Source organism: Chinchilla lanigera, unplaced genomic scaffold (genome assembly GCF_000276665.1).
Source record: "Chinchilla lanigera isolate Chin_1 unplaced genomic scaffold, ChiLan1.0 scaffold00020, whole genome shotgun sequence".
In the NCBI taxonomy this organism is placed as follows: Eukaryota; Metazoa; Chordata; class Mammalia; order Rodentia; family Chinchillidae; genus Chinchilla; species Chinchilla lanigera.
Window position 1 is genome coordinate 16824229 of NW_004955421.1, and position 27421 is coordinate 16851649.

At 42.6% G+C, this 27421-nt stretch overlaps 1 protein-coding gene across 9 annotated transcripts in view; it reads left to right on the forward strand.

Annotated features, from left to right (window-relative positions):
• Positions 1 to 27421, forward strand: part of Foxp1 (forkhead box P1) — a 480479-nt gene that overhangs the window by 228784 nt on the left and 224274 nt on the right. For 8 of the 9 annotated variants that reach the window (XM_013513674.1, XM_013513677.1, XM_013513676.1 and 5 more), the window contains one exon: positions 24834 to 25018. In XM_013513674.1, coding sequence (XP_013369128.1) covers positions 24845 to 25018 — 174 coding nt within the window. In that variant the 5' untranslated portion in view covers positions 24834 to 24844. Of the gene's footprint in view, positions 1 to 16537; positions 16556 to 24833; positions 25019 to 27421 lie in introns of those variants that run through there. The other variant, XM_005383779.2, reaches the window with a different exon arrangement.

The following is a 27421-nucleotide window of genomic DNA, read 5'->3' on the forward strand; positions in this document are numbered from 1 at the left end:
GGCACAACTGTACGTGGTCCCCTGGCTGGCTGGTGACAGTATACTTAGTACAGTCCCATGGAGCCCGGGCGTGCTGTGGGTGGAGGGAGAGAGAGACAGAGTAGGATGACAGTTGGGAAGAGAGAAAGAGGAGTGACAGAAAGAGAAAGAGAACCCAAGAGCGAGACAGACCGAGAGATGCTGAGAGACCCACTGTGAGAGGGGTGGGCAGGGAGAGGAGAGGAGGGATGAGATGGAGGGACCTAGGCAGACCCTGCAGTCCCCCGTGCCTGAAAGTGGCTCTTAGCATGGCAGCAGCCTGGAGTTGTCCACTGAGGCTGCAGGAACAATGCCTGCGGATGTGTGAGGGGTGCCGCCCGAGTCTGTGATGCTCTGATGTCAGCACCATCCGCCGAGACTGCGGGCACGGGTTTGTCCTCTGAAGTGTGCCCACTTACCCTTCAAGCGAGATCCCAAGATTGTTGCCAGCTTAGACCTGAAAGACAAAGTAAGACACCCAGCTTTCTAGCTAGAGGAACTTGAGTTCCCTCTAGTAAATGGGAAGATTGGAATCAGTGTAATTTGAACTGCTCCTCCCCAGAGGAGTCCAGCAGCGCCGACTGCCAGAAAAGTGCCTGGGCCCTTGACGTCTCAAGCAAGTTACCGCACACAGAAGTAGCGGCTTGAAAAGTTCTCCCTCTACTCCACTTTCTCTCCAAATGGCTTTTAAAAACTTGAGATCACTCAGGTTTAACTTGCAGAGCCACTGCTTGCTTGTAGCAGCTGCACCCTCTGTCTTAAAATGTGTGTCACCTAAATATCCAAGACGTGGCTTCTCCTAGCCCGCCCGGAGTCTCTGTTGGGTCTTTCTTTTTCTACTCTTTCTCCATTGAAATCTGCTGACATCCTGTTTCTGTCTGTAAATGCGATTGGCTTTTTGTTCATTCTCCATTGTTTGAAAGGTTCCATCCAGCAGTTGTATTTGACGGAGAAATCCCAAAGCCCAGACTAGGGCAAGGAGACAGACAACTAGAAATGAGATGAGAAAACTGGCCGTTCCTGGCAAGGAAAAAAATTCTGTACAGTAACAGGCATGTTTAACAGACAGAAAACCTCCAAAATAATATAAATCTGCATTTATTATGATGCGTTCCATAGGGAACAAATCTGTAGCCTTAGCATTTATAATTTAGCTCAGAAGTTTTTCTTTCCCCTCCCGTAATACTAACAAATATCAATATAGTTTAGAGCTTCATGTTAGAGTGACTTTTTTCTTATTTCTTTTAACAGTTGTTTAACATGCTTTTATTGTCCTAGATGATGTGATTTGAGAAGAAAGCGTTAATTCTCTCATCAGGCCCGCTTCCTTCCCAGTTGTTCAGAGAACTGAGCTACACTTGTAGTTTACGAAGTAAGAAGCGTTAACTGGAGAGCCTGTTTCTGATCAGATTGAGCTGCTTCTGAGCGGTGGCTACCAGTCAAAGGGGATTGACGGTTTAGCATTCATACAGCTAATGTACTGGAATGGCCCAGCAAGGAAATCACAGGCATCGCGGCCCACACGAGCACCTCCAGCTGGTACCTTGCTGTCATCTAAACTTTGGAGAAGCAACATGCCGTAACTTTTCTCTGCATGTTGCTTGTTCAGCCTGCCTGGGTGTATTGTTCCTTGAGGGTGGCTGTTGAGGGTAGCTCGTGTCTATCACAGATGTGATGGCTGATGTGTACAGGTTGAGCATTCCTACCCAAAGCTCTGAAATGAAAAGTGTTCCACATTTTAAAACTTACTGAGTATGGACCCGATGCCACAAGTGGACAGTTTCACACCTGGCCTAAGGGGATGGACATGTCACAGTGAAAACACAGGCACACTAAAAATATTGTATAGAACTGCCTTAGGCTGTATGTATATATATGTATGAAACAAATGTATTTTATGTTCTGAGTTGGGTCCCATCCCTAAAATACCTTATTATGTGCATATAAATACTCTAAAATATGAAAAAAATCTAAAACACTTTTTTTGTCCCAAGGATTTTGGATAATGACCCTTTATTCTGTCATTCATTCATTCATTCATTCATTCATTCACTCACTTAGGTATTGATTCATTTATTTAACAAAATATACTAACTGCATTATACCAGGTCCTGGCAAATTCGAATACCCTTGTAATTGAGTACTGTGTTTCTAATTCACTTAAACTTACTGCTTATATAATCACGTTAGAATGAGGTGAGATATAACCTTGATAAAGCAAGCAGTCTGGCTTAAGCGTGGTGGCACATGCCTATATTCCCAGGAGCTTGGAAGGCTGAGTCAGGAGGATCACTTGAGCCTGGGAGTTTAAGACCAGACAGGAAACACAGGGAGACCTTGTCTCAAGAAAACAGCAGAACAAGCAGAGTGTGGGGTGTTTAGGGCCGATAGTGTTCATCTGTGGTTCTTTTCTGATGAGCTTTATAGTAGATTTGGTCTGGCAGCTCACACAGGACACTGGGAGTGGGGATGGTTCAGTACCACACACTTACTCATCCGTTTACCTCAGCAAGCGTGCTCTGAGCACCTAGCATGTGCTTTTGTGCTACTAGATTCTGGGTCCTCTCCCGTTAACTTGCTTGGGTGACTTTGGATATTTGTCAAAATTTCATGTTGTTTCTTCTGCATATGTTTTACTGAGACGCCTTCAGTCAATAGTGATTTGATCACAGCCCCATCTCTTTGCAGCCCTTCCCCTCGGTTGCACTGGTGGTCCTGCTGTCCCCTCATTTATGGCCCTGCATGCCCAGCGTAGCACCCCTGATGACCCATCTCAGTAGTCTGCTCTCTGCCATCCCGTCTCCCTTACCACGTGTGTCTCCACTGCTTCATCTTTGGCTGAGCACACTATTTTTCAGCACATGAGTGTATCCGAATCTACTTCTAAAACTATGCTGAACACACATTTCTGCATTATGGACTCAACTCGGCCTTCCTGTCGCTTGAGTCCCAGTGTACGTGGTTTTAGATGCCTCTGATCGGCTACCTTGACCATCCTGGAACTTGACTACTGCCTTCTGCTATGTCTTCACTGGATTGCAGCAGTTCATTTATTTTTTTTTCTATAAAGATGGTGTGTTTGTTAAAATTCCTTTCTCTAAGCTGTTTCTTTCTTTGCTCACTCCTTACTGTGTGAGAGGGAAGGAATTCTCAGTCTGATGAGCAGTTGCCGTGTCCCAGACAGTGCCTTGGTCCGTGCCTAGATGCTGCGTCCTTCTGTTGTTCATGGCGCCACGCGCCCTTCCGTCCCCCTCCCGCTCACCAGCCCTCCTGAGGGGCTCCTCTCCCTCCTGTACATCGGGCTTCAGGACACAGCCCTAGGGGAGGGGAGTCATGTAGTCGTTTTCATATCACAATGTACCCAACCTTTGACCAACACAAAGTCCATTCCAGTACTGAGGAAGAAATAGCCCCTCTCTAAAGATAACATTCCTAGGAGTTTTTTGATCAAAGGAGGAAAGAGGCCTCCAAGAGGGTGAGGACCATGTATCATAGAGATAGGGAAAAGTGAGGGATGGCTGGAAAATGCAGCTCACTGGATGTAATCCTGGCTTTGTGGAGAGGATGGCAGAAGAGAAATCTGGGAAATTACTGGTGGGCCTGCAGGCCTGTGATCTAAACAAAGGAGTCCAGACTAGCTTTTGAGAACAGGGTTGCTTTGGGAAGTTTGTGAGGAAGAGAGTGGCTTGATCAGATTTTCTCATCTTTCTTTTTGTACTGGGGGTTCAACCCAGGGTTTTCTACGTCTCCAGTCCCCCTCCCTTTTTTTGAGAAAGAATCATGCCCAGGCTGGGCTTGAACTTGTGATTCTCCTGCCTCAGCCTCCCCGTGTGTGGGGATTATAGCCTGTGCCACCATGCCTGGAGCAAGTAGGCTTTTGGATTGAATGATGTTTATGGAAATTATAGAGGATTCCTGAAGTACTGAAGGAGCTGAGGGTGACTGGATAGTCACAATGTCAGTGACAAGGACGGGGACACATCTGACAGGACTAAGAGTTATCAAGTCTTGATGATTAACGGAATGTCAAAAGAGGTGACAGTGACTTTGAAGATCAGGAAAAGTAGTTGTCTTAAGGAAAGAGTGTTCACATTTGGGTTTCAGGGCATCGATAGAATTTGAGTGGTGGGAAAAACCAAGAAAGCAGAGAGGTTGTTGGGGCACTGGTCTGGAGCAGTTGAGTGTGAGAGATGAAGTTTTTAGAGAGGGAAAAGGGAACCTAAAAGGTCGCTAACATAGGATGAGGAGATGGAGATAGTGAAGTCTTTAAAAGAAAGACAAAGGGGACAAAGGGTGAGGTCCTGGAGCCCAGGACTTGGTCTCCAGGAGCCTGGGAGAGAAGTTTGAGTGGCCTCTAGTGGCGGTTATGACAGTGGCCTTCTGGTCCATTGGGTTGGCCATGCTTCTGTGTGTCCAAGTGCCACCTGCAGCAGCATGCTTGGGTGTTCTCGTTACAGCCTGCAGACTCCCGCCCTGGTCCTCCTGAAGGGACTGGGCACCGGATGTGGTTGTCACTGACTTCATGTTTAGGAACTGCTGTCCTGCCCAAAAGAATGGGGTGTACGGTGCTAAGATGTGCCAGGTAGGCAGAATAAACTTGGAGACAGCACCTTTCATGAAACTTGAAAGGTGTTAAGGGAAGGAAACCACTAGGTGGGAACTAGAAGGCAGAAGAGGAACCCGGAAATGACTTTTAGGGTCAGTGTCCTCTGAGTATATTTCTATACGGTTTGAAATGAGGGAGGCAGTAGAGAGGGACATTGTTTCAGAGGAGGGATTGTGGATGGAAGGTATAGCCTAAGGAGGCAGAAAGTGGAGAGCCTCTATTTTCAGTAAGAAGGGAGAATCCGGTAGAGGAATGACGATTATTTGATGCTGGGTGGGGGAATTCCCTCTGCCTTCTCTACCGTCTTACATTCAGCTTCTTTAAAGCACTTGAAACCACCAACCACCCCTTCCTTCTTGAAACTCCCTTCTAACTTTTTTGTCACTGATAAGGATTCCACTCCTGATTGCGCCTCTGCAATAGGCAGAGATTGGACGACTTTGATATTCACATTGTTGTCTGCTAGCTTCATAAGAGTGTGTGTGTGTGTGTGTGTGTGTGTGTGTGTGTTCCCTGACGATATTATTTCCTTCTAAAAAATGGAAGTTAATAATTACCTCACAAGGTAGATGTGAGGCTTTGCTTTTAGGAAATGTCATTCTTCCCCTTTCCCAACTATAGCATTGGCTGTGGTCTGTTAGGACACAACCCTCCCCTCTGAATCTCACCCACTGTCTCCATACTATCACTTGGCTGTTGTCCTAAAAATGACGGTCACCATTCTTTCTTGTAGTGGGGGTGGAAATCTGGGCAACATCATTGATGTTTTCTCACTTCCTACCACCTTGTTGCCAGATCACCCATGCTAGCTGCATAGTATCTGTCTCCCTTCCTTCCATTCATCCATCTAGCCACCCATCTATCCATCTGATGTTGAATTACATTATTCATCAAGTAGCCTAGTATCTTGTTAGGGGCAAGACATAATCCCTGGCTTACAATTCAACCTTCAAAACTTTAGAAACAGTGCAGAGATTGCTGTTCCTGAATTGAGTGTAAAACTTTATGAGCGCCCGTGAAGAACAGTCATTCCAGACCTGATGGTGGTCATGGTCAAGAAAAGATTCTTAGCTTGAGCCAAATTGTGATGCATTGAATAGCAGTAGCTGCGGGAAGGTACGTGGCAGAGGCCCAAAATAGAGGGTACAGAGCATACAGCGTACAAAGGCAGTAGTGTACTCGGCACGCGTGGGACGCGGTTCCTGGGTAAGGGTGGCTGTGGTGGACATGGAAGAAGAGGAGGAGGGGAGAACTCTCCCGAGCACTGGGAGACAGACACGGCCAGGTCCTGCAGAGCTGTGTGCCTAGCCCAGTGCTGTGCAGTAGGAAAAAGTGTGGACTGCATAAGAGATTTAAAATTTTCTGATAGCCTCATTAGAAAGAGTAAAATGAAGCAACTACAAATTATATCATCTCTTCCAGTTTATTAAAAATACCATTATTTTAATGTAATAAATAACAAAAATACACAAAAAAAGACATTTTACGTTTTCTTCCATTGTACCTACACCTTTGAACTGTCATCTCAGTTTGGACATTAAAATTTCACTATAAATAATTGATCTGTTTTTAGATTTCATAAAACCTGTAACTGACAAAGTACGTTCATTTACCCAAGTTGATACTTAAATAACGGTTTTCTAGTAATTGAATTGAATATCAGTTTTTTAAATTTAAACTTTTATATAAAATGACACGTGTTAAAAATTCAGCTTTGCGCTCACTCTGGCCGCATTGCATTTGCCCCATCGCAAGCGGTGGTCGTGTCCTGTGTATGAGCAGATCTGTGGGACTTCATGCCTGAGAAACCAGGGGTCCTCTGAGGGTTTAAAATGAGGAAGGTCATGTGATCAGATGGCCCGTGGTGCTGCCTAGGAGTCGTGATAGTTCATATCCAGAGTTATAAAGTGTTGGGGACACATTCCCAGGCCAGGGTATGGGAAAGCGGGAATTATTTAAGTAGGAAGGTGTTGGGAATATGGAAAATAGAAGAGAGACTCTTGGATAGTCCCCATTTAGAATGGGATCTGTTCCCTAAAAACCCAAGAATCCAAACTGACTGAGAGTTTGCATGGATGGAGAATAGGCGATTTTAAGTCTGAGATAAGCAGAAGTTTCTGTTAGAATATTAAAGTAATATATCCAGGAGAAATAAGGAAATAAGGTCTATAGCTGAGGAAAGGTACTTTGGTTGATGAAAATGATTTAGAAGTCACTAAGGTACAGTATAGGTGGGAGTTTTTGTGGTGCAAAGCTGAAGTAAGGTCTTCCAGGGACAGTGCTTTAGAACAGCGTCAACAAATGACAGCCAGCCCTGGGGACCAAACCAGTGGTCATCTGTTCGGTCAATAAAGTTTTATTGAAACACGGTCATGCCCATTTGTTTACCTAGTGTTTGTGGCTGCATTTAGTCTACAGCAGCAGAGCTAAGCAGTTGGTACAGAAACCAGATGGTGTACAAATGAAAAATGTCTACTAGCCAGCCCTTTCCAGAGCAGGTGTGCCCACCCCGATGGAGAGGTTAGGAGGATGCTTTTTAAAGGAGAGAGAGCCACAAGTGTGTGGCCTGAGAACCAGGCAGCAGGAGGAGAACCTGGAGGCCCAGAGGGGAGGGGACATTACCCCCACACCTCCTGCCAAGAGACAGTATAAATGACACTGTCATGTGCTGCCCAGAGGTCAAGGAAGGTGGAAAGTGAAAATCATGAGTTGCATTTTGCAGCTGCCGGCTCCTGAAGATATTTGGAGAGAGGAGTAGCACGGGCCAGCTTGCTGTGGGCTGAGGTCCCAAGGGAAGAGGAGGAAATGGGGATAGATAGTGAGGCGTCCTTCCCTCAGTCACCTGGTGATAAAAGGAAGGCATAGAAAGAGACCCTTCGGGTTGGGAAGACTCTTTTAAGACTGGCCTGTGCCCGTAACAAGGTGAGGGAGACATTGGAGGTCAGAGTGGGAAAGGGAGCCGTTGGCGACGTGGGGGTGAGAAGTAGAGGGAAGCGCGTCCATAGCCAGGCTGGACCGGGCACCTGTTGGACTGGCCCGTTGCTTCCTCCTGTGTCTGCCAGTCCCTGAGTTGGCCCCATCCCGGGTGCTTTCTTCGTATGTCATGCCCTGAAAAGCCGCACTGGTCCCAGTCCTTTCCTGCTCTGTAACAGTTAGGCTTCCACCTTCAGGCTATGCGTTCAAGTTGGTCACTCCTTCCCACGCTCCTCTACATGGTTTATCTATAGAGTCAACACACCACGATAGAAAGTATTCTAAAAAGCTGCATATGTACACACTTGTTTTGGGTCGCATTGTAAGTAATCTGAGCCAATTTGGTGGTGCACATCTGTAATCCCAGCACTCTGGGAGGCTGAGGCAGGAGGATTGCAAATTTGAGACCAGCATGACAATTTAGCAACTTAGTGAGACACTGTCTTTAAATAAAAACTAAAAGATCTGGAGACGTGCCTCAGCGCAAAGCCCCTGGGTTCAATCTCTGGTTCCACAAAAAACAAAAAGCTAATTTGGAGATGATTGAGAGTATATGGGAGGATGTATGAAGGTGGCATGCAAGTATTCTTTTACATAAGGGACTTGAATGTCTTGAGTATTTTGGTGTCCTTGGGGTTGGGAGGGGTCCTGGAACCAGCCCCTGCCCTGAGACACTGACACTCTCTCCTATGCATGTTTGGGTATCACCTAAATTTGCTTAACCACATCCATCCTAGGTGTACAGTTCAGTCCTACTTGTGAAGCAGAAATGCAAGCAAAACTCACAAGTCATTAAAGTTTTAAGGCACATCATAAATATATTATTGAACAAGAAATAGGACTCACTACTTTGATCCCATAATAAAAACAGGACAGATTCTTAGAGAACTCTTTCTCAACTGTGGCACGGTTGACATATAGGACCTACATATAAGTGATTTTTGTGGTTGGTGCTGTCCGTGCATTTTTGAATATTTAGCAGAATCCCTGGCCTCTGCGTGCTAGAAGTCTTCCCAGTCTGTGACAGCCAGAAATGTCTTCAGCCACTGCCACATGACCCTGGGTATGAGTACGGGAGGGGAAATGGCCACTGTGGGGGATGTTGTTACAAAACAGTTAGTAATGAGGTTCTCTTGTTGATATTTTCTATTTTTTTTTTGTATCTTACTTAGCATTTTTAATAGTTGAACCCAAAGAAAATTATCCCTGATATGTCTTGTTTCAGGCAGTGAAATTGAAACCTTCCTTCTTTTTACTGCCTACCATGCTTCTGGTCACTGTGTCCTATTCCAACCAACAGACCATCAACTTCTGAACTCCAGATAGTCTCCTGACTGTGCAAGGCGGCAGGCGGCATCTCTCAGCTGCTGTATGTTAAGATCTCAAGGTTTTTTTGTTTGTTTGTTTTTTGTTTTGTTTTCTGGTACCGGGAACCGAACTCACGACCTTGTGCTTGCCAGGCATACGCTGTGCCGCTGAGCTAAATCCCCAGCCCCAAGATCGCAAGGTTTTAACATGAACTGTTTCTACCTAACACCCCTGCCTCCCCTTCCCTGTCTACTCTAAATCAACGCTTGTGCTTTGACATTTTTCAATCAGGGCCATTCTGATACAAGTGAGGTCACAACGCCCCCCTCACAATTCCCTACCTGTTGGAAGAAAGCCAACTTCTTGGACAAGAACCAAAAACTTAAACAAACTCGGAGGCCTACTGTAACTCATTTAAGTTCTTATTTAAAGTTGCTGAATGCATAGGGAAGGGCTAAAGGGAAGACACGGTGCTCTGGACATCTGTTTGAAGGAGCTGTGAACACACCCAGTTTCGGTGTTCTGACAGTTTCCGGATCAGTGTGACACACTCAGGTCACCTCCCCTGCTGGGATGGGAGTTGTCAGTGGTTGGGGTTTGGTCAGGGACACTATTGATTCCTGTTTAGTCCAGTTTTCCTCCCGTGTAGACATGTGTTAGGTGCACTAATAATTAACCACTTGTATCTACACCGTAAGGTACAAGCTGCTAATCCTATCTATAATTATTAGCAAGTGCAGTTTTGACTTCAACATACTGCCTATACAGAAGAGAAATGCCCCTGAAAAGCCAATTAAAGGTTTTCTTTAGGTTTTGAGGCTTTAAAATTATAATCAAAGACTGCTTTGAACAAGACTGTTCTCCAGGATTACCCTCTGCCCTGCTCTGCATTTTCTCCTCTGAGTACAACTCAGTAAACAAGAGCCAGTTCTTTACAATAACCCAGAAAGTTCATGTTGTTCTCTAAGCTTTTAGAAGACATGTTGACTTTATTGATGTTGTATTCCTCATATAGCCAGGAGACAGCAGGGAAATTGTGTTTTAATTTAACAAAAAAAAAAAGTTATATTTCATGTTCATTTTATGTATGGGAGAAGAGTATTCTGCGCTTGAGAATTTCTTAGTGGTCTCCCAAAGAGCTGGGTTTTATGGGCTAGTAATAATCACTGTGATTTATTGAGCACCTACTACATGTAAGGCACTTTACATATATTATCTTCGTGTGTTCTCAGAGCAATGTGCATTTTCACAGTAGCACTTATCACTCTTCTAAGCTCCACTTACGTGTATGGCTAATTGATTAATGTGTGTGTCCCCCTTTACATAGTCCTTTCGTGTTGATGGGACTGTATCGATTTTTGTTCTCCACTGTTGCTCCAACACTTAATGCAGGGCCGGATACATAGAGGGACAAAGTAAATATTAGAAGAAAGAGTGAACTCAGATTTTTGGAGGGGAGGAAGTGACAGCATGGACTGCTGGATAGGTTGTTGAAAACTTAAAATCGGCAGAGCCAGAAGTCAAACCCAACGGGTCCGTTCCCTTTCCCCCACACTTCCCTTCTCAGATTCCTATGTGCATATGAATCACAGTGGGAGAGGGGTTGTAGTTAAAGGGCAGATTCTCGGTTTGCTTGAGAATGGGCATTTCTAGCAAGCTCCAGGTGATGGTGCCGCTGTTGTTCACAGGCCTGTGCTTGTGTCTGTACTGTCTGCAGTTGTGGTGGGAACAGTGGAGGGGCCCTTGTGGCAGGATCTGGAAACTGGTGTCCTGAGACAGACCCCTTGCACCTGGCATAGCGCTGTGCCGGGGAACCTGCCGTCTTGGTGTGCACATGACAGTGTGCTCAAGGTGGCTTGATGAAATACTTACACCTTGCTGAGGATCTTCTTGGCTCTGCGCTTCCCGATGGCTCTTGAGGAGGAGGACCATAAATTGGCTTTTTGCTAGTGGAGGATCCAAGGTCTAGGTACTTATCTTGACCATGTGATACCATGGGAGGAGCGTATCTCTAGCAGAAGGGGCCCCTCCGTCAGAGCTGTGATTGCTTATCACTGAGCAGGCTGGTTTCTCAGTCCCAGCCCCACCTCTACTTTGTCACCAGTCTCACCAACTGTAGGACTGGCTGGCTGAGTTGTTGACTTTCAGGCTGGTTCATTCTATATTTTTCCCAACCATCCATAGCAAATGTCCTCATCTTTGTGCCTGATTGGAGCCTGTCCTTCATCCACCACGGAACACAGTATCACCGTCTTTCTGTGTATTTAAGATTTGAATATGTACACGTGTATGTTGCATTCTGAGTAGTGGAAAGACTGAAAGGGCACTTTCAAAAAGCTTTATTTTAGCTTTGTATTTTGTAAAACTCTTTCAGATGCTTTCCTTTCTGGTGTTCAGCTATGCTTAAAACAGTCATGAAGGTGCTTTAATGAAAGGAGGACTTACGAGCTAAGGACATCATTATGTTATTGAAATCTCACTGAAAATAAATTGGCAGATACCTGTAGTTTGTCCTGAAGTCGCGTATTGAAGAGATCGCCTTAGTTCTCTTCACATGGACAGACAAGGCCCAGGAACTATAGATGATGAATGAGGAGCACGCTGCAGATGGAATTCGCAGAACACCCGCCATGTGTTTTCACATCTTTCCACCTTTTTACATTAGGGTTTCTCCTTTTCTTTTTTCTTTTCCATTTGTTTGGGAGTGGGTTGGGTTTTTTTTTTTGGTCTTAATCTATGTAAACCACATATCCATGTCTTTGGATTAATGGTCTTCCAAAAGATAGTGATTAAAGCATATAAATGTGGGAAGCCATGAATACAAAAGAAAGCTTACATTTTGCTTTTCATTCATACATATATATGTGTGTGTACATATACATACACATATGTATGGTTTTGCTTTTCATTCATATATGTATATGATTCTTCCGTTTAGTAATATGTTAGCATCATGGCCATTGTTCCCATAAAAATACTGTATTTTATGAAATGATACAATCTATGAAGCATTTCCCATTATGTAGACACCATGTCTTTAAATTATAGCAATTTCTTAAGATTTTAAGGCAAGATGAGCTCTTAGAAGTATGATTAATAGCAGGGAACGAGGCTAATGCTGGGTCATCAGTGGCACTCCATTACAAAAGAGGTTGGACTAATAAAAGCATCCATCCTTTTGACCAGTAAAGCATTTGAATGATAAGTGTACAGTTTTTATCATACAGTAAACTTGGGTTGTGGAGCGGCAGCATTACTGAATGACAGCTGCACCAGACTCTGGTACAGTGAGAAGAAAGGCCCACGGGTGAAGCACTTTGACTTTTCTGTGGTATCTTCTACAATCCTTATACCCCGGGCCAGAGCCTTATTTGTTTTGGGGGCAAGAGTAGAGAATCTGGCTCCATGCTTCATTATTTGTTTAACGGTGTAACTGTACCCAGTAGGCCCTCAGTGCGTGCTTTGTGATTTCACTGTTAGGAAGACAGCGTTTAAGAGTCCAGTATCCAGCTTGGATCCTTCCGTGGGTCCCCCAAGTCTCCTCTGGCTCCCCCCGCCCCCCGCCCCGTACTTAAGACTTGGACTACTCACTGGTGGGCTGGAGAGGATTTCTAGGCAGTTCATAAATCATTCACCAATTCTCATTATTGTGATTTGATATTGAAGCAATTCCATTTTCAAATCTTTTTTAATCCTTCTGATAAAACCAAGGAGAAAGTCTCAATTTGGTACTAGTATCTTTAATCTGTCTGGACCAGTTGTAAGCTCATTATTTAACAAAGAGAGAACATAGCTCCCACTCAGAGCCTCTGGGGACAGCGGAGTCCAGGTTGACTTTAGTGACATTGGTTGGCTTTTATTACGTCTATTCCGAAGGCTTTCTTTTCTACAGTGGGTTACATACTGGCTTTCCATTTGAAGAAGTGATAAAAATTTCCTCTGAAGGAAGATTTGTTTGTTTGTCAAATATGAACCATTTTTTAAAGTAACATACATTGAGTATGTGGAAATGGCAAAAATGATGAAGATCAAAGCAGAAGTGAATATTTGGCCTGGGAAACTGGCCCCAGTGTCCACTCAGCTGACAGACCTCTCTAAGAATCTCAGAATTTATGAGATTTTTTTTTTTTTCAATCCCAGAGTGAGGCTGTGAAAAGAACCGATCATGCTTTCTAATCTTGAGCTTTCTTAGGACTCTTTCTAGCATGGATGTCCAACCTTTTGGCTTTCCTGGGCCTCCTTGAGCGAAGCGGAATTATCTTGGGCTGTATATAAAGTATACAATATAGTTAATATATGTGTATAACAAAACTTCCTCTTTTAAAATGCAAGAGGGGCAGGTGGCCAGTGGGCTGCTGGTTGGACAGTCCTGAATTTTGCCAGCTTTTAAAATAATTGACAGAATAGTTTTTATAAAGGACTTCTTAACATACTTTTTTTTTTTTTTTTTTTTTAATCTAGGGTTCATAGGGTATACAATGAGTAAACCAGGCATGTGGAAGTAAAATTTAAGATGGTTTGGGACAAGTTTCTCACCAGTACTGGAGAAGAGGCAAGAAGGCAGTTATGTTTCCTCCTCACAAACCCAGTGGAGCCCCTGTTTATGTGGAGAATGGCTGTATATCTGGATTTCACCTTAGCATTAAAACTGCAGGTCAGGTGTGGCAGTGCACACCTGTAACCCCAGCACTCTGGGAGACTGAGGCAGGACAAGTGTACTTTTGAGCCCAGCTACAACAATTTAGTGAGGGCTATATCTCAGTTAAAAATAAAAGCTGGGCGCATAGCTCAGTGCAAAGGCCTTGGGTTCAATCCCAGTATTGGGAAAACATAACACAACACAACACACTGCAGAGCTTGGTTATTTGTCTCTATCAGAGGAAACAGCCACAACTTTTTTGAGTAGCATTTAGAAGTGTAAGCTATGTTTATAATGCTTTACTGGTATTCTAGTTATCCAGGCTTGAGGGAAAGAAAATAAAAGCTACACTCAGGAGAAGGGGGAAAGTGTTGAGGGGCAGTTAGTGAGTAATGAGCCTCGTGTAAGGACAGGACAGTAAGGAAAGGGAGCGCGGCATTCTGTTTAGCTTCTTCATGCTTTTGTCTTTAGAGTTTTCACGGGGCTGTGGGGTAAGGCGCTGAGCTTCTATTTGCCTACTAGTCACCCTGACTACATACATCGGCTAGTGAGGGTGGAATTTGAGAACGTTCTGTTCTGGAAGCATGTGAGGAAGATTTTCTCTGTTAGTTGTTCCAGCAGCAAGACTTGCATCATCACCGGGTGCAGTAAGGCTGCTTTTCTTTCCCCAGGGCAATAGAGCGGCTCCAGCTCCAGAGGGTGCCTAGGGCAGAGTAGCGTTCTCTGTCCCTTCTCGGTGTCCATTGGTGTGGGCAGGTCCACAGACCTTAGACGTTCCCTGCTGCTCGGACAGTGAGTGCTCAGGGGAAATGCTTTCCCTGGCAATGCGGGGGGCCACAGGGTTGGTGTTGATTTGGAGAAAGAGACTTGTCAGCAGAGAAAGACTTTGGAAACAGACCACAGCACAACTAAACACAACCACCCAAGAAAACACTGGATTTCTTTTGTGACTTTGGGTTTGCAGAACAAAAGTTAGACACTTAAAGCGGGAGACGGGACAGGAGCAGGGAAGGAAGGTTGAGAATTTTATAGTGAAACTGGGAAAGAGATGGAGGAGGGGGAAAGGAGGCCAACAAAATTTCTGTTAATTTTTTAGATGAAGACAAGAACCTCAGTACAATGATTGTTAATATTGTAATTGCCAGAACCCTGTGAGGTGCATCTTTTCTTAAAATTTCATTTTCTCATTTTCAGATTTCTCACTGCATATCCAACAGGAAAAGTTTTGCCTTTCTTTGTACTGATATAATGCAGAATTTAAAAAATTAGCTGGTTATAAGCATAAAATATAGATACATTATCAAGTTGTTTTACAGCGTGTTTTGCTTATTAGATTTTAAGTAATGTAGGGATGTTAGTCACATGTACCAAAACTAAGTAGTTCAGTGATGTTAAAGTAGCTCCAGAATAGGTTTGAACTAATGCTTTCATTGCAGATTATATCTCTAGATGCAGTGTCTCTGATATGGCATAGTGACTGTCTTATAATACCCAGTAAGCTCCTTCATGAGGTGGTATGCACATAAAGCGAAATTTTAAAGATTAAATAATTGTTAACACTTTTGAATTTACTCACCCTGGGCTTTGAAGAGCTATGATTTCTTTGATGTGAAGCCGACAAAATGAAGTCCTGAGTGGTTGTGTGTAACATCAACTGATTATTTCTATAAGTGTTTTTTTATGGACAAAATCATAACCTGACATAGTTTGATTTGTGCAGAGTGGTTGAGAATGCTACAAATCTATTTGTTTGCAGGTCCTGCGGGTTTAAAGGCATCTTGGAACAGAAGCTTAGTATATGGGGAGAAAACAGCATCAGGGTTTCCTTTTGGATGAAACATTCAAGATCAGAATCTATGTTTGACCCATATATTTCATTGATAAAAGAAGACGAGCCCAGGAAATGAATGCAGAGTTACTCAAGCATGAAGGCATTACAGTCTTTTAAAGCTGCTTCCAGATCCAACCTTTAGTACTTTAAACCATGTGGACGCTTTATTTTTATCTGCAAGCCAGGAAATAAAAGTGTGGTGACTGAGTCCCGTGTGTCGCCTTTGGGGTGACCTCTTTTTCTAGCAGGGGGCGTGTCTTTTTTTTTTTTTTTTAATTTCTAAGCAATGCCACCACTAAAGAGTTAACCGGATTTCACTTGATTCCCTAACCCTGGCTTCTGTGATGATGAGTAATTCGAGGTTGGTAACAGCAAATTGTTGTTTATAAGCAAACATGGCATTGTGCAAACAAGCAGGCTTGGTCTCCAACTGGTTTGATTTCATGGTGGTCAGCAGCTGATCTATGTAACTTCCAACCTTTCTGCCTCTCTAAATGTCAGAAGAATGACTGTTTGTTTATCTTACCTTCTTCCCAGCTGTTTACTCTGTAATGCATTTACCTCGACCTTGATTCCAAGAGAGTGGCCCCTTTCTCCTCCCAGGTTCTGTTTACGTTAGCCCTGCCCCTGGTGTCACCTATGAAATCTGTTGATTATTCCACCTGGTTAATGTTAAATTGCTCTTGTAAGATGATGTGTTTGTTCATAAACACAAATGCTGGGCCCCTTGTTTACTGTACCCATGGCAGCAAAAGTTATTAAACAAATACTGCTTTGTTTGCGGGTGTGAGCTGCAGTTTATCCTGTAAGGTCTTGTTTAAAAGAAAATATACCACACATGGAAAAAAAAACTTTAAATGCTAGAATTTTGATAAAGAAAGAAAAAGGGGAACTTGTCCCTGGAATGTGGTTGAAACAGACTTAGGTTTGCTTTTCTTATCTTTTGCTTGGTTGAAGGGGCTGGAGAGATTAGCAAGTTGTTTGGTTTTTCTAAGAGATTTCCTTAGTGTAATGATATCTATGCAGTTGTTTGCTCTTTTCAGAAGGGAGAGAGAGCTCTCCTGAAAGGCCACTAGCTCAGTAATAAGAGCATCAGATGGCTAGAAAATTCTTTGCGGCACAAACAATGTAGAAGGGGAAGGTGTACTCCGGTACTATGACAGGCAAGCACCGTTGCAAGGTACAGGGCTTTTGTATTATGTGTGTATGTTGTGTTTTGCGTGTGGGCTTGGGATCATTCTGGTTCATGCATGTACCCTCTGTCAAGTTTGAGAAGGGAAGGTTAACTTTTAGTTTGATGTGTTCTGAACAAATGCTCCTGACTTAAACAGAGGCATTTAACTGTATAGTTAATGTATAATATTTGCTTTTACAATTACCAGTTTTTGCCTTGAAACTCTTAACTTGCTCATTTTGTAATGAGTGTATGCTCTGTGCCTAGGGAAGTAAAGTAAGCATAAGACTTTTTATTCGGGTTGGTGCCTCTGTGTGTGTGTGTATGAGACAGAAAGACTCTTGTCTGCTGGACACTGGGAACCTTGCTAGATAAGACTTGCACATTAGCCTGTCCTTTGTGGTGTTTTGGGGACGGCAGAGAAAACTCAGCTCGCCTCATCTTTGGTTTTGGTTTTGTTTCTTAAATTATTGTTTGTGGGTGCTTCGGAGTTCGCCTCATGTTTCCAGACTAGGCCTGGCCCCCAAGCGCTTGCTCTAAACAACAGAGAGGACACTGAATGGGGTGAGGGTGGAGGCAGGGTTCTGACCTTCGGAGCAAATGGTGGTCTTTCATCTCAGAGCATGCTTGCTATCTATCTACGCGAGCGCCTGGAGAGAGGGTGGATACATGTGTGTGTAGATTGAAGTTTTTGAAGGATAAAATTAATTATCCCTTTCACACAACAGAGAAGTGCGGGCAACAGAATTCTGATGGCCTCATTCAGGAGGTTGCCATGATGCTGTGAGCATATTGTTCGCTTTGGCCAGTAGAGCGGTGAAGGGCTGGAGGTGAAGCTAGAGGTACGTGAAGTGTGTCATCGAACACGCTGCTCATTAACTGATGGTCTGAACCTGGCCTTGTGTACATTAAATGATATGAAATATGGAAATGAAAAAAAATCGCCTGAACTGCTTGTTGCTCACTTTATTCCATTAGCCTATTTTATGAGAGTTCGGCTGTTTGATTATTCAGGCTGTGAAAGTTTGGGCGGCTCTGTTAAGTTTCTCAAACTTAAAGTCTGTTTTGTTGGGTGGACATACATTTTATTTAAGCACCCCCAGAACACCTGACCTTCAGAGGCTTCCTTGTGTTGACCCGCGCAAGTGTACATGGGATAGGCACGGCTCTTTTCAGAATCTGTTTAATTCTGTGAGCTCTTCTGGAGTGTTGTGCTTGCAGGCTAGGAGGAATGCATTCGCCTTTGTCCTTCTGTTTCCCAGAACCATTCCTTCCTCCCTTCTATAGGTGGCCCATAGTTACTATGATCACAGCACTTTAAGTCCTGTCCTCTGGGAGAAAAAGGAACAAGACCAACCGGAGTTGAAAACTTGAATAATATGTTAGAATCTGTAATATCGGAAAAGGGGCAACTTACTATCTTCACTCACTGGAGTTTGATTAAGACAGATTTTTGATGGCAGATACTTATAGTTGCTCTCAACCATGGTGCTACCTGGCATGGAAATTCAGAAATCCTTTTTTCTTACAAATATGAAGTCTTTTGTTTTCAAACTTGATGAAGAAGGGAAATCATCATTTTTGTTAGGGAATTTTATCTTATTACCACTCTATTCCTCTAACTCTATTCTACATCAAGAGATACAAGGGAAATTAAATGTCCTGCTCTCTACGATTTCTGGTCCCTTTAAATTGTCTTTGTGTGAATTAAATGCTCACCACTATAGCTTTGGGTAAGGTTTTCTTTGGTTAGTTATTTTAAATTTTCAAATACTGAGGTGATTCTACTTCTTAAGACTTAAACATGAGTAAGTTACTTTGTGAATCTCAGAACACCTTATAATGATTATACATTCCAAAGAACTATAGGAAATAGAGTATCTTAAAAGTAGGAATATAAAGTTGGAAGGTAGCACAAGCCCTTGATCTCATTTGATCATGACACTGGAGCTGGGTTCTTTTCTCACTTATTTAGATTACTCATTAAATTTCTGTTGTGTATAAGGCATCTCTAAAAATAAATTTGAGATAAAGTATTTATTTTCATTTATTCTTTTTAGACAAATAGAGTTGGACAGATGGGAGAGAAGATTTTTAATCTGATTTCCTTTTCTTTCATTTAAGTGATAATATAAACTATTTGTGATTGAACTGCTAAACACACACTATTTCTCTTTTGTCCTCTAAATGCTAAAGGCAAGAGACTCACCATATAGAATTGAAACTAAGCATCATTTTACCAGGTTTAACTAGGATTCTTTGCTTCCCTTGGCCCCCAAAGTTGTGGGTGCTCCCCACTGCTATCCAAGATTCATTCCTTGTGTCCCTGCCTGAAACCCTGGATGCCAGAGGGCAGGAGAGATGAGACATTCCTGATCTGCTCTGCTCTGTAGGAGCACTGCGCCTAAGGCAAGTTTATTTCTCTGACCCTTGGAAACTCAGCCTATCACTTCCCCAACCTCAACTTGTGTTCACCCAAGACCTGAGATAATTCTACCTTTGCCCTGACGTGATGTCTTCTGTGACTAAGTAAATACCCACGTTGCTTTTGGTCTCTTTAACTGTCATCCGATTATTCCAGTGCTCCTGAACTTTTTCTCCCTGTGTGTTGAATGAACTTCCAGATTTTTAGAAGATAGATCTAGACATCTATAGTGCATGATAAAGTTGATAATACATAAATCATTTTTAACAACAGGTAATATGCATAATTTATGGTGTTACACTGCTATCTTTTTGATATTTATGATGGATAATGTTCAGTTTTTGCCCTCATATTACTGCTTTAAATTATACCACAAGAAAATTAATGAGAAAGTAGATTTATGGGTTTCATTTGTTTGTCAATTCGGAAATTAATTGGGTGTTAATTTTAGCCGTCCCTCATCAGACCAGGACTTTAGTATTTGTGCATTACTTTGCATTCATTGTAGCTTACCTCCCATTTACTGTGGGTCACTAGCTTTGCATACATTAAAATAGCCCTCCGGCTCATTCCCTTGATTACTTTTTGAACTGCTATGCATTAGGAAATTTACGCCTTTCTGTTATAATTATGAAAATTTGGTGTTGGAAGATGGTGCTTTCCTAACACAATTGGCATCTTGACTTCTTTTCCTACTCTTGACTCTTCTGTAGTCCTTGCTTGAAGTAGGGACAGCGGAGTAGTGGTAGGCAAAGGGTGGTGTCTGAAGGGTTCAGTCGCGACTTATAGAACTCAGATGAGAAAAGAAATGACAGTTGTGCACACTTCTCTTGTTTTGCACCCCCCATCCCCGTGTAACTGGCTGAAGCCCTGCTTGAGACAGAGCTCTGCATCTTGTGGCCAGTGAACACCACCATCCTGCTTTCTCTTTATGGGCCCTAAACCCGTCAGTCTCTTTGGGACCCTTCCACCAGCCCTGGCTTTCCTCCCTGGCTGTGTTCCAGCAGTGCCTTGTCAGGTGCAGCAGGAGTAACTGAAAAGCTTGAGGCTTGTGCTGTGACAGGGAGATGTCTCCCCTGCTGCAGTCCTCGGAGAGTCTCTGACTTTCATCTGAGATGTTTCCTGTTGTTTGTTCCCTGTCTTCCAAGTGCAAGTAGCACCCACATGAGCTATGTGAGCATAGGGCCGGTTTTACTTTCCCAGGCTGCAGCCTCTGTAGCCTCGGCTTCTGTGTGTACCTCAGGTTGCCCTGGAAAGTCCTTATGCATGTTGGGGCAACCAGTTCATTTGTTGGACAAGGCCCAGAAATAAGGGTATGCATTATATCTTAATATAGACAGGCCCATCTTCTTTTTTCAATATATATATGAAGTATGAATATATATGAAATATGAATATATATTCAATGAGAATTTTGACTCTTTATGTGACATGACTGATTTAAAAAGTACCTTCTCTGTGAACCAAAGCTGGGCAGACTCCCACCCTTATGCCTTTCCACTCTACAGAGTGCATAGAATTAACTGATGCTAAAGAAAGAGCTTTGTGTACTATTTCTCAAATAATACAACTCACATTATTTTTCCATTTTGTACCTGTCTCCCCTCCCTCCCTCTTTCCTTCCTTCCTTCCTTCCTTCCTTCCTTCCTTCCTTCCTTCCTTCCTTCCTTCCTGTAAACTTATATTTTCAAAATTGCATACCACATTCCTTCTTTCTTTGCATATGGATGAAGAGTGAGAAAGAGAATTTTCCCTTTCAGATGGGGGGAGGATCATGTGGTTTCTCTAATCATTTTCTTAAAAGTGATTTCACCATTACGTTTTCTTCTCTTCTCTCCATAGAAGTCGAAACATATTTTACAAAACTATGTTTAGTTTAATTTACACATCCTTTCATGAACAGACCAAGTTCTTTAAGGGCATTTATTCTGCTTCATATAAATAATTGATCAGCCAAGTTAATTTACTTCTGCTTGACTTGGTCAACCTTAATTAACTGCCCTGGAATCAAGACTGAACTTTTTGTTAGCTTAAAATCTCATAAGCATGATAACAAGGGCTTTATTTTCCCTAAATTTTCAGCATCAACACTGTAACCAAGGAAATAATCATAATAATAAAGCACTGCTTTAATTTACTATAAATACATTGGCCTGGACATTATGAATTTTCCAGAATACTTCCAGGGAGCAGCTCTGTTGGTAACAACAATAAATAAACATGCTGCACTCCATTCTTATCCCTCTCTGCCAGTCACTGCAGCACCAAAGTGATCTTTCGTAACCAGTAGCTCTGTAATGCTTCCAAGCCAGATGAGCAGTGGGCCATTTTCCTGGGCTTTCAGAAATCTAGGTAATTGCAACGTCAGCCTTTGTTGGGATTGTGCTGAATGGATTGTGTGGTTTCATTAGGCCCCACTCACTTGGAGAAGCCATATAGGAAGGCAGAGGAGTGTTGGAGTTTGTTTCTGGTGAAGACCTGTTAGTGGGCACCCTGTGTCCTTCCTGGTCAGGCACTTGGGATGATTAGAAGTGATGTTTCTTGTCCTTACTTTGTCATGGAGCAAGGGGGTTCTTCAATAGTGGGGTATCCAGAGGCAAGTGGAGGCTATAGAGACCGAGTTTCTAGAACAGCCTTCCTTCTAGAAAAGTATACAGTGCTCCATGATAGAGTAGACACATGCTTCTTCTAGCCATTGGCTTATTCTCAGTTGACTGTAACAATGTACAGCTCAATAGAGAAAGATAGACACATTTGTTTGCTGAAGAGCGCTGACACTTCCCCTGTATTTTAATGCTTTCCTTTGCCTACCTGCTGTTCTGATTGTAGTCTGCTCTGGAATTGATTTAGTTTCCTTTTCTCTCATTTACTTATTACCTTACCAAAGGACTCTGCAGACGGGAAAATTTGTCATTTAGTGAATGGACAGGTTTATGTCTGAAATGGGGTAAAGTTGTGGCTATACTGACTTCTTAGTTGACTGAGGTTGGGAATTCTCTTCTGTAAAATGGGTAAAACATTCACCAGCTTTATCTCCCTCTTATAGACTCGCTAGGAGTTTGAGAAGTATATTGGATGATTTTGCTGTTTGTGAGATGTGATCTAGTTATAAAGGTTTATTAAATGGCTTGGGACATTCAATAGAAATACTATCCCAGACACTGTGAAAAATGTCCTTAGACGCTGACACTCCTAATTCTTAACATGTGCTTTTCAAAAAACTGTTTTCCCCTGATTGGTGTGGAAGATTATGGGAAAATTTTAAATCTCCCAACCTACATACTACTGTGAGCGCTTGACTAATTAAGGACATCCTTAGACCAAAATAATCCTTTATGCAGTTTTGGTCCCAAAGCCTGCACTCTCACAAACCTGATTCACAAGCCAAGCTGCTTGGCCCCGTGCCTGAAAACTTGTACTGGAGGACTTGGCAGTCTTCTTTGGAACTGCATGGAGCGAAAACAGAGCCTTCTCATCAAATTGTGTATTGGAGATTGTTCTTACTCCACTGGCAGGGCCGGTGTCAAACCAAGGAAACAAAAGCAGGGCTACTCTCTTAGACACCTGCTCTGAGGTCTGAGATCCCGATGGTCACGTGGTTGGAAGGCAGCAGTCTACCCACAGCCGTGTTTGCCAGGAGTGAATATATGGCTGTGTGTGCTCCATATCAGTGTAGTGCAGAATTTAAAGGTAGTATCTTTGCTCTTTGAGGGTCCAGTCACTGATACCTTCAGGTTTCTAGAGGTACCCTAAAAACCTGTTTTTATGTAGGCATGCTTGTGACGTATCCTAATAACTAAATGAGTTTCCTTGCTAATCAAGACCACTGTTCTCCTCTGTAAATACCGAAATGTGGAGTCTTTCTCTTAGCTCCTCTATAAACAGGCAATTGTGTGGAAGCCTGCGTTTCATACATTGGCTCCTTTGTTGAAGATGAGCATGGTACTCTTGTCGCCTGATTTATATCAGAGGGCAGGTTTGTGTTGGTTTTCTTGATAGATCCTTTACTGTGTGAACAGTAAAGATATGAATGCAATTTTTAAAGGCCAATAATTACTGGAAAGTCAGATCCAGAGAGACGAGAGTGTATCAGCTGTCGCTTCTGGGTTTGTTTCCCACCTGTTAACGAAAAATGCCATTCTTAATCCACTTCGGGATTGGATTAACTTGAAGAAAAATGTCTATGATTTTGCAAAATGTCATCAAGTCGTATCATACCATGCACTGAAAGGAAATAAAGATACTAAATGTTTTTGTTTTTAATTCTTCCCTTTGGGTTTTGTGCATGGCTGCAGAAAGTAGACTTACGCTCACATTTAAGAAAGGGACAGCCTCGTCCTCTGAAGACATCCAGAGAGATTACCTTTCCCTCTTGTCACACAGTTCTTGGAGGGGGGAAGGATGGGTAGCACGGGTTAAACATATGTCCATCTATGATTGGAACAGACTTGTATGCAAAGTTTTCTGTCCTTTTATCTGAGGTTGGCATTTCATATTGAAGTCTTCATTATTTGGGCTTCCTCAGCTTTGATATTTGTGCTGGCAGCTTCCTTTGGTGACTTTTGTTTTTCTCTTTCAAGACCTAGCCTGTAACTTCAGAGGATATCCTCCATGCCAGTATTTTGCTCCCATTGTACCTCAATCTTGTGAAAACATGCTTTTGTTCAAAGCTCAGTGTCAGAGCTGAGTGGTTCAAATCAAGACCCTGCCATTACTAGCTGTGATATACACTGGGAAAATTATAGTAATTCTCATAAAATCTCAGTTTTCTCATCTGCAAACTGGGGATATCAATTGTTATCAAAATGAAGTTAGAGAATATATGTAAATCATCTGCAGTATGAAAGGACCTTTGTAACAGTGGTGATCATACATCTATCAGGTGGTACTAGCAAATATTAGCTGTCTTTTGTCATACAGTACTTGTACACCTTTATTGATCTAATAGCTAAACCAGCTGTAAGGGATAATGGTCTATGCCTAGAGACTAACAAAAACAAAGAAACAGTTGATTTCTAACGAATTCTTTTTTCACTATATATTTTTTCTAGTAGGCATTCGGTACTTTAAAATCCAGCCTTTTCTTAGGTCTGCCTAGATAAGACTTTTCTCCAAAATTAGTTCCACCCAGAACTTTCAGACCTTAAACAAAACTAGAGGTCAGTAATTTACCCTGAGAAATACCTGACTTTGAGATTTCTCAGGTCAGTTTTAACTATAAACCAAGAATGATAGTGTGAATGTATTTGGCTGTGGAAAAGTGGGACCCTTCCTTTCTACAAGTGGCTTATCTTACTGGAATAGCCAGTGTTTCAGTTCCTGTGTATTCCAAGGGGTAAATATCCCTAAAATGCTTTTGATTTGTGATTGTGAGGTTTTGGGCATAAATTACCTCAAGGGTGTCCTGGGTAATGTTGTGCCATACCTTGATAGACTGAAGCTGGAGAGTGTTCTTTCTGTAAGACTGTACCATCCCCACATAGCAAATTAACATTTAATGTTACTCCTAATATCCGCCATAGCACAACCTAATGTTTTTGAGCGAAGCTTCCATATACCATGAGAAAAATTTAATCCTAAATTCTAGGCTCACTTGAACATATTTATTTTTCCTAGGGGGAAAAAAGATAATATATTTGAAACAGCACTGCAAGTTGAATTGGGCCTGACAGTTCAATACTCCTGCACTAAAGGACCAGTTCACTAATGAGGGATAAACTGAGTGAAAGAAAATGACAACTGTTTACAGAGTTTGGCAACATTTAAAGCCGAACTCTTTTCCCTTATGTAGAACAACTGTTTTAACAGCTGCTTTTTTCTTCTTCTTCCTTCTCCCCCTCCTGAAAATCCTTACATCAGGTTTTTGAGTCATGATGCAGGAATCTGGGACCGAGACAAAAAGTAACGGGTCAGCCATCCAGAATGGGTCCAGCAGCAGCAACCACTTGCTAGAGTGCAACGCGCTCCGGGAGGGGCGGTCCAACGGGGAGGCGCCAGCAGTGGACTTGGGCGCTGCTGACCTCGCCCACGCCCAGCAGCAGCAGGTATGAGCTTGGACATCAGGGGTGACGGGCGCAATGTTACCACTGGGGTTTGCTCTTAACCACTGCCCCTGTCTGCCTAAAGCGGCATCTGTTAGCACCAGTTCACTGTGATGCCTGCTGGCGGGCCTCAGAGATGGATTCTGAGTTGGGAGTCGGGGCGGGGGTCCCCCTTCTGCTGAGTGGTGGTTGAGACTCAAGGGTTGAGTGGACGGGGGTCAATCTAGGCTAGCCCCCAGCATGTCACCCTAACTTTGAAGTGTTGTGAGTAAAATTACTCTTTGGAGAAATGGTTCCCAATGCATGACTGTTTAACAAAGACAAAATAATTTTAAAAACTGGGCTTAAGAAGCCCTATGAAAAAGAATTAAGATTTGAAGGATAAAAGTGAGAAATAAAGGAGGTTAGAGAGAAAATAAGTAAATGCATAAGGTGAACAGAAACATACAAGCAGCGTGGGTGGAATGGGGGCCTGTGGGGCTATTTATGACACAGGCAACAATGCAGGAAGTTGCTTCCTGGTACCTCTCCATATTTAGGGAAGTGGGGTGTTATATGTGTTTCTTGGCTCCTTGTGGGAGATGGCATATGCCTAAATCTTACTGATGTATTCACTTCTACCGCCGCTTTCCTCAAAGTGCGCGTCCGTTGGGACGTATTCGTCCCTGTTATGCTCTTTGCAGGTATGTAAACAGATACATGGAAGTGACTGGTGAAACATTTTCCAGTGGTAAAGGTGACCTGAGACAGTGTTACTTTGGCGAAGTGCGGGTGAAAATTCAGACACAAATAGCCTTTCATTGATGACTGCCTTTGGCTTCCCATCTTCTGCTGGGATCAGAAAATATTACTAGTTCTTGTTAATGATAATGGATGGTAATTTCCCTTTTTTGTCCTTAATTTATTTATTTCGTTCTTAGTTGTGGTGTCATTTGGAATCAGGTGTTGGGAGAAAATGAGGGGTCTCTGGGCCTTTGTGAAAGACACAAGAATTATTGTAGGATGGTGTAAAAGAAAGGCAGTTTTTCTCAAACCATTTTCTTGGACTGCGAACCAGAAAAGGTAAGGAAATCTCTTCTTGTATCAGAGAGAGAGAGAGAGAGAGAGAGAGAGCTTTTGACACCTAAAACATTTTTTATGATACTTTTGTTAAGAGAGGTTTTTTTTTAAGTCATTAGATTGTGAGCCGATTACAAGTTAGAACCAACATGAGACTATGGAACATTTTGGGGGAGAAGAAAAAAACAGCAAAGAGGAAAAAAAGGGGAAACTGACTGACAAGCCAAGTCTGATTCAGAGGGCTTCCTGTGAGCGATTTGATCTCTTCCAATGGCAGCCCCAAGTATTTGTGGCTGTGCCTCAGGCACTAGATCAGCTGGAGTTTCCATGTTTGTTGTCTATTAATTTCATGCATTTAAGTTAACGCGAGTGGCTGCATTCTAGCCAGTAAGGTTGTTAGCAAAACCCAGCGGTAAATGGTAAAAGTATATTTGTGCTAACATACATTTATGTGATGTTCTCAGCTGTTTATGGTTATATGGAGAATAAATAGCTGGTATTTTTAGAGTACCACTCTCTATGCGCTTACTAGACAGAGGTCAAGATCAACTATTTCTTTATGGAGCAGTTGATGTGGGGCTCCTGACTGGTATGGTATGAACCATAACAGCAACAGCAAATTGACTACACAAAAGAAAGTTACAGAAGTGCATTTTGTAGCGTCTTCTTTAAAAATGATCTGTAGCAGAATTATTTATCCTTCTGTTCTGTTGTTACCTTAGCTGTGACCACTTTTGAAAATTTGAGTTACTGATTAAAAGTTTAAGAAATCGATTTTGATTATGCTTTGAGCTATTTTAAAATATTTTATGGCAATTTTAGTTTTGTTTGCCATTGATATGTTCTGGGAAGAAAAAAAAGCAGTTGGGTCTAGCATTGTGGCTGAAATCCCACTTACTGTGGTTGGTAAACTTTTTTGTACTACGTAAAATAAAATATTGACAGCTGTCCCCAAAGTATATGATGAGATTCTTAGGTTGTAGGGGCGAGGAGAAATCTGTGGCTGAAAATTAAGAAGAAAAAAAAAACAAAAACCAAAAAACAGTGCAGGTATGAAAATGTGCCACAGGACTAAAGTTACCAGTTTTCTTCCAAAGACACTGCAACAATTAAACAGTTTGGAGAAATGTGAATGTCACGGATGGACTTTGGTTGTTTTCGTCATTTTTATGCTACAGGTTTTTACTTGAAGTGAGAATACCAGCAGTGAGAAAATCACAGCCATGCTGAATTCATTACTGCAGTAGTCACACAAAACCACGGATAAAATTTCAATAACTGCAGGCCACAGTTGAGTAAACAGTTGCACTGAAATTTAATTCCTGTTGACTTTTCCCCCATTCCTCG